This window comes from Cryptomeria japonica, chromosome 10, assembly GCF_030272615.1.
Source record: "Cryptomeria japonica chromosome 10, Sugi_1.0, whole genome shotgun sequence".
Lineage (NCBI taxonomy): Eukaryota > Viridiplantae > Streptophyta > Pinopsida > Cupressales > Cupressaceae > Cryptomeria > Cryptomeria japonica.
In genome coordinates this window covers 611,778,068-611,785,680 of record NC_081414.1, presented here as the reverse complement: position 1 = coordinate 611,785,680, position 7,613 = coordinate 611,778,068, and the positions used below count along the sequence as shown (strand labels likewise).

The 7,613-nt window shown below is 34.6% G+C and overlaps 1 protein-coding gene across 1 annotated transcript; it reads right to left on the bottom strand.

Moving 5' to 3' along the window:
• Positions 1–502: 502 nt before the first annotated feature.
• LOC131859098 (probable inactive receptor kinase At2g26730) lies at positions 503–5,764 on the bottom strand. Its single transcript, XM_059212631.1, has 2 exons — positions 5,209–5,764; positions 503–1,179 (listed from the first exon to the last, which is right to left on the bottom strand). Exons 1-2 carry the CDS (start codon positions 5,762–5,764, stop codon positions 503–505), a joined length of 1,233 nt encoding a protein of 410 aa, XP_059068614.1.
• Positions 5,765–7,613: the final 1,849 nt, after the last annotated feature.

The following is a 7,613-nucleotide window of genomic DNA, read 5'->3' as shown; positions in this document are numbered from 1 at the left end:
CATAGTGCAAATGTGCAACTAAACCTTGTTTCCTTGATATGCATTGCCACTTCTCATTATTCTTGGGCTTTCAAAATTCTACTACACATTTGCACAAAATATAAATACTTAGGAAAACTATGATTTCCTAGTAAAAAGCTTTTATAATTTTATGTTTTGACAATTTTAAGCGATCTATTTCATACCTAAATCACTTATAACCAAGATATTGATACTTTCAAACTTTCATTTTGAAATACTAAAAAATTTAACTCAACCAAATTCATATAACAAAACTTATTATATAACAACAAACAAAACATATTATAAATAATTTAAAATCAAAATTCAATGTTACAATTTCTCAATTCTCTTGCAATGATATAAAAAAATCAATACAACAAATTGAAACTTAAGAAACAAAGGAGAGTAAAATATGCTAGAAGCATAAATATCAACCAAGAGTAAACACATACATATAATTTCAACTCCCTCAATCCATCGCTGTTCAAAATCCACGCCACTATTCACTGCGAATGTACAAGAATGAATTATCTCGGGCAGGTGTCTTGCAGAGTTCGAATGATGTGCCTGAGACTTCGAAGGAAGATTCATAATCAGAAACCGAATTCTCCGCATCACTTGCTTCTATTTCTTCCAGTCTCCTCAGAACAGTAGAAAAAACGGGTCTTCTCTCTAGGGCAGTATGCGTGCAGTCCATGGCAATGCTAAGCATTTTTAACATCTCCTGCGATGATTCCTGCCATCTAACCTCCTTGTCAAAGAGCTCACCCGTCCATTCTTCCCTCACAACCGTCTGAACAAACTGGGAAAGATCTGTCCCCCTCCGATCATACTGCGAAGGAATTTTGCCCGTGAGAAGCTCCAGCAAAAGAATTCCGAAGCTCCAGACGTCAGATTTGCGGGACAGTTTTCCGGTCTGGAAGTATTCCGGGGACTTGAAGGCCACCATGTTTTTGGCTACAGATACTGAAGAAATGAAAGGCGTGAGGCCATAGTCGGAAAGACGGGGCTGGTTGTTTTTGTCGATTAGAACGTTGGAGGATTTTATGTTTCCGTGGGGGATGAATCTGCGAGAGGGCCACTGGTCGTGTAAGTATGTTAGTCCACGAGCTATGCACACGGCCACCTTCACCCTGGATTTCCAGTCTAATGCCCGGCGCCCTCGTTCCTTTGCACCTGCACATAGCATAAAAGATTAGATGTATTTGTTATGTAGATTTGTAGTATTGAGATAATCATATATTGTATTATATGAATATGTGTATGTTTAGCAAATCAATCAAGTAAATGATTATGTGTCTGTAGAATTGTAGTATATAGAGATAATAAGGATGTATGCTAATATACATTTAAACAAACCAATCCAACAAACGAGAGGGTTAAAGGCTGTCTTGGAGAATTGGACTTAGGAATTAGATCACAGATGCCTACCTATTAGATGTTTTAGGTTGTAGAACGCTGGCCATGTTGCTAAACATTGCTAGAAAGCCAAAGTTAGGGAGGATAAGAAACGCCAAATCAGGGAGAGGATTCTAGAGTTTAGAAAAGAAGGGATAAGGAGATGGGAGACAAGACTAAAGAAAAACATTGACGTGGGGAGAAGAGCGAGCCAAAGGTAGAATATGGTGTGACATGATAGTGACCAGGAGCTAGGTGAGATCGCAAATATTGGGATGTACACTATTAGCTCATCAGTGACGATAGAGAATAATGGGAACATGGGAACATAGTTGATAATTATGATGACTTAGCAAAGGATATACAAAGGAGGAAAAAGGTACAAGACTAGATTGGTGTGTGGCCATTTGAAGGGGTAGAAGAATTGGGAAAAGATCAACCACTTTTGTACCAAATATTAGAGCATGTAATGTGAGGAGAGGGAAAAAGGAAGCAAGCAAGGCTAAGCTGGAAGCTATAGAGGACCTAGAGAATGAGATATAAACATCTATTAAGAAGTTTGTAAAGAATGAATGTGAACACCTCTCTACTTCGAAGAAGGAATGAAGGTGACAAACTAGAGCATTTGGGGGCTTAATGTCCTCGACAAACATCACTTTCCTAAGATGATAATTGAGGCAGAGGTCCCAAATAACATCTTATTCTAGGAGACTATGGTAGATGGTTCTTTTTGGAGGGTATGTTGAAAATAATTTGGGAAAAAGGTATGAGGGTCATTGTGGATGTTATAGGTAAAACTAGAGGGTTGGCTATTGTATAGGATGAACTAAGGTGTTAGGAGTAATTTTGTTTGAGTCTCAAAACTGTATGTGTAGTGTTGTAAATTGTTTACCCTAAAAAATTCATGCTCTATTTTGCACCTACTTTAGAGTGCTTTCCCCTAGTTCATTTTTAGATCATTTATGCTCTATAAATTCATCATTACTCCCATATTTAATGCTAGAATTAAGACTAGGTCCTATCTCATGGGCCTTGACATTTGAGTAATGCCCTTCGAAGGGCCTATTTTGGGAGGACCTAGGTGCCCAATGCCCCAGCTTCGATAAAATGACCCAAAAAAGTGGCCACTTCAATTGTTGACCTTTGCCTCTTTTGACCCTGTCTTGATGTTTTCATTTGATCATTATGTTTAATGGAATATTAATCTTGTAATCCCTATATAAAGAACAAATTTTATCTTTCATAAGGTTTAGCACTACAATCTAATCCAATTTATCCTAGAACAATCATAAAAGGAATGGGCTATCTATAGATAAAAAAAACTACAAGATTTCTACACTCAAGTATAGATTCATGTTTCTCATTTATGATTATCATGTTATTGCACTAACACTTGTAGGACTTTCAAAAGACCATTGCATCATCACCTCTATGTGGAAATCCTTGAGAGGGTTTCATACCTAAGGTACTCTTCTCATTTCAGATTTCATCATTTACTTAGCCTTCATCTCTACTAATATAAGCTCTCTTTATCATCATCGCGGTTGTAGAGGTGGGAACACCAACATGCTGTTTGACTTAGGAAAGCCCCTATACAACACTAAATCTTCATTTAATGATACACAGACTCCACAGTAGACCACCACCAACATAACATCCAAACCTCCAATAAACTAGCTTTTGATAAGAGATGAGGCCATTACCTTGATCATGTCCTTTTCCTCCTCCAAATCCAACATTACAACAACAAACATAAAGGATAAGTTTGTATTCACTCAAAATCTATGATCAACCACTAAGAAATTTTATCCTAACACCCACTAAACAACAAAGAGGTGTATATCACTATGGGTTTTAAAAAAGTATTTCAACCTTAGCCCTAAAAGCTTCCCCAAGAATAATGTTTTCCTTAAGCTAGAGACAAGCCTAATTGATATATCCATAATCAAAAGCTAGATAACTACATTGAGTGAGTAAGTTTCGATAAAAACCATCTCATTCATGTGAATCATTATTAAATTGACTTCTTTAGAGCTTATCTTGATTCACGACCTCCATTTGACACAAATTTAATGAGAGTCCATTATAATTTGAATGAGCCACTAGCCAAATCCTTCAAATTGAAATTTTTTCAACAAATAATCTCATTATTAATCTCATCTCCTATAGAGCCTTTGAGGATCATTTTTAATGAAGACCATATGTTTGCCTCAACAACCATGATGTCCTCCTTTGATTGACAAATTGGCAAGTTAATCTACCTTTCTATCTATGTCACAATATACATGGGTTATTGTAAAGTTCTTTAGGGAGTATAACAAGGGTATGGCCAAAGTAATAAGTCTATTAATCTTCTAGTTGTGTGAAAATTTAGCCCTTATGTCATTAATAACAATATTTGAGACACATTTGATTATAACTGTCCTTAAGCCTTGATTAATACATAATTGACAACCCAAAATTAGAACTTGCATCCCAGCCTCTTGTTAGTTCAAAGTTTGAGTTTTTTGAAAATGCATACACCATTACACCATTTGAAACTCTTACTATACATCTTTCCCTTAATTTAAACCATCCCTCTAGAGACAATCCATTTGGCTTCTACTCTTTTAAAAAGAGACTAATCTCACTTATCCCATTAACAAACAACCACATAAATTTTTATTTATATTTATATTTTTTTATTTAAGCTGCCTACATTTTTAATTTTTCTTCTTAATCTCTATTGCCTCTCAGCATAAGAATAATACTAGTGGCATATACCTTCACTTTCAAATTTGTTCTCATAGTTTATTTCCTAAATTCAATTTTTAATAATTGGTTGTTTTCTGTTTAAAGAAAAAAATGATTTTAAAAACATTGATGCTAACGATTCCAAAAAATAATTAAATACAATTCTAGGACAAAGCATTGGCACTTTGGGAGGTATCAATTTATAATCTATTGGATTATAGAAATCGTTGATCATCACTAGAAGATTGAAAAGCTTAAAGACAAACAGCACACGATGTCTATAATCCACTGGTTAAGGAAAATTGAGCTGAATTGAAATGGACAAAGCACTGGGCGGAGCTCAGCAGGGTGGCCTTCAAAAAGGCCTTGGATTATTCGTCAGACAACAAACAAAGTTAGAGCATTAAGCAAAAGAAATCAACATACACATTTATTCTTGTCCATGACTCAGAAGAATGATTGCTTCCTTTGCCATTTGCAGAGAAAACAAAAAATAATAGAAAATTACTTGTTGGAGTGTAGAATAATGACTTATTATTGATTAAGATAACTTAGTATATTGATTCAGAGGGTCTAGGGTGGGAAATGACCAGAGTAGACTTTGGAGCTTTTGTAAAGATCTGCTCATGCTCCTCTTTGAAAGTTGTACAGAATTCAATGGACCAAAACTTAACTTTGTAGTCAATTGGTAGTTGTTCTCTATTCTTGTTTGAACAGCAGGCACATTCAGACTTTGATTTGGGGGTAAAAAGTATGAAAAATTTATGAACATTTCAAATTCTGTTGATGTATGGGATAAATCGGATAATTGGGATCTATTTACTCTTCCCAGTATTCTTGTATGATACTAATATATAAATGATAAGATATATTCATGAAAAAATCATAGAAAGAGCTTAAACAGTTGATGAGTTATGATTTAGAATTGAAGATAAGGATATGCATACTTATTTACTCATAAACCTAACCAACCAATTGGTAAGCGAATTGCTTGAAAACAACAGAAAATACTAAGGGATAATGAACTGATATGCATACATGAACGAACAAGTTACAATGAGAGCAATAGCATACCATGAAGCAAGTCAAAGAGGTTTCCATTAGGCATGTACTCATAAACCAGGAGCTTTTCCTCGTCTGTATAGTAACAAGAACTCCAAGGAACCAGGTTCTCATGTCTAAGCTTACTGAGCATCTCCATTTGCTCCTCAAACTCTTCCCTAACTAAGTTGTTAAGGTCTTTTAGCCTCTTCACTACCATGGTGGAGCCATTTTTCAGAACTGCCTTATAAGAATTCCCAAAGTTTCCCCCGCCAAGCATTTCAGCAGATGCTTGAAGCAGATCCTCCAAATCATAATCACTATCATCTTCATTCAGAAACAAAAGCTTGCCCCTTTCTACTTCTGAAACAGTCTCTAACCTAGCAATACTCTTGGGCACAATTGGCTTCTTTCTAACTCGACCCCTAATGGGAACTTCTCTTCTCTTCATGTTGGGAACTGTACCAGCATTTGGTTCCCTCAATGGTTTGTTTTTGTAGCTTCTGTAACAAGATATAGAGACAATGACTATGATCAACAAAACTGCTCCAACTGCAAGAGAAATCGGAGTAATGATTGCTGACCGCATGGGTTTTCCTGGAGCAGTAACACTTTGTGATATTGTGATATACTTATGAATCAATTGTTTTCTACACTTCAAACCATTGCCCAAGATTAGTTGATCTACAACAATAAAAGAAGATATATATTCTTTAGGATTTTTATGAGAGTTAGACTTATGTTTGCCAGCTGCAATCTTCCTTGTTTTTGGAGAATCGCAATCAGATAAATCGATGAACTAGCTTGAAATTGGGAGTTGAGAAACCAGCTGTGAATAGTTGGGAGCTGTTGATATCCACAAGAGGATGAATTATTTGCTTGCATGAATCATCTTGAGATGGCCATTATAAATACGATATAAAACAATTTAATTAGCCTGCGGCATTTCCTAGTCATCTTGTCTGTCTAACATGATTTCCCTTCATTGATTCCATCTATGGTCTTGCATAATCCAAATGGAATTTTTTATGTTTTGTTGTTTTGCTCTTGTTGGGTTTCGTGCTTAAGAAAACAAGCTCGAAATGTGCTGTAATAAAGCTTGTGGGGATTTGATTGACGGTGATTGAAATGCAAATCGATAGAACGCCTATTACATTACAGCGTATTTCTTTCAAATCAACCTTGATTAGATGAAAGGTTTATTATTGGTACTCAGGTATCAGAAGATTCCTTTTTTTCCCAATAACGATCAGATTAAATGGCGACTGTTTTGTTTAAAACTATTTTCATTTGCAAATAATTAACTTAATTAATATATAATTATATAATTATATAATATTTAATATAATAATAATATATTAATATAATAATATAATCATAATATAATAATAATATATTAATATATTTAATATTAAAATATTACTATTATATTAATAATAATATATATTTTTTAACCTCCACATAATCTATATAATAAATTCATGTCATAGATGTCACTTTTAGGGGATTTGAAAATTGATTTCTGTAATGCCCCGCCAGGAAACCCCGAAGGGATTAAGCCATAACTCAAGAATAGAGTGCAAATTTTTTTTTTTTTTAAAGTTACACCACATTAAGATACTACAAGATACCAAAGATTCAGATTACATAGCGGAAGACATCAACTAACTCCTAAAGAGTTTCCCAACGAGATTACTTAATTTTCACAATTCACTAATCTCACACAATTAATCCAAAAGCTGAATATCTTAATAACGAGATAATTCATAATCAGGATAATTCCTTTCAAAAGAGGGAAATATAAATCACAAGTGAAGATCCATCCATTAAGATCCATTCATAATCTTCATTCAAGCTTTTCATATAAAGTTACAAACCATACATCTAACATTCTAATACACTAGGATTTCATCATAACATAAGAGATCTTTCCAAGCATATTTAAATTCCTTAACAACAACTGAGTATAATTCATTACTCTAAGTTACATTCTTTCATATTCCAACTTATTGCATTTCAAAAGACGATTGCATACTGGCATCTACGATAAATCTCATCTAAACCACTTACGCATTCGATCAACATGGCATACAAGAAAGAACTGCATATAAGCATTTAAAGTTAATTCCAATTATCCACTTAACCATTCTAACATAAGTTAATCATACATGATAAAGCTGAATAAAGGAAACATAAGAGAATACATCACATAACACCATAATGATCTCGGAGTTCACCCCTAAAGGGCTACATCTCCGGGTCTGCTCAACTGCAAGACCCCTCTGATAAATAATAAAGTTAAGAATACAAGAGGTTACACCATTACAATCCAGCCATCAAGGCGATACATCAACAATAAACAAATGACCGCACCGGTCAATCAATACATAAACGATCCTTGAAAAGAACAGGATCCAGCCGAACATAATCAAAGCTAA

Coding starts and splice junctions, on each gene's coding strand:
- LOC131859098 (XM_059212631.1), bottom strand. CDS start 5,764: ATGCGGTCAGCAATCATTACTCCGATTTCTCTTGCAGTTGGAGCAGTT. Junction 1,180..5,208: donor CCTCTTTGACTTGCTTCATG/GTATGCTATTGC, acceptor TGCTATGTGCAG/GTGCAAAGGAACGAGGGCGC.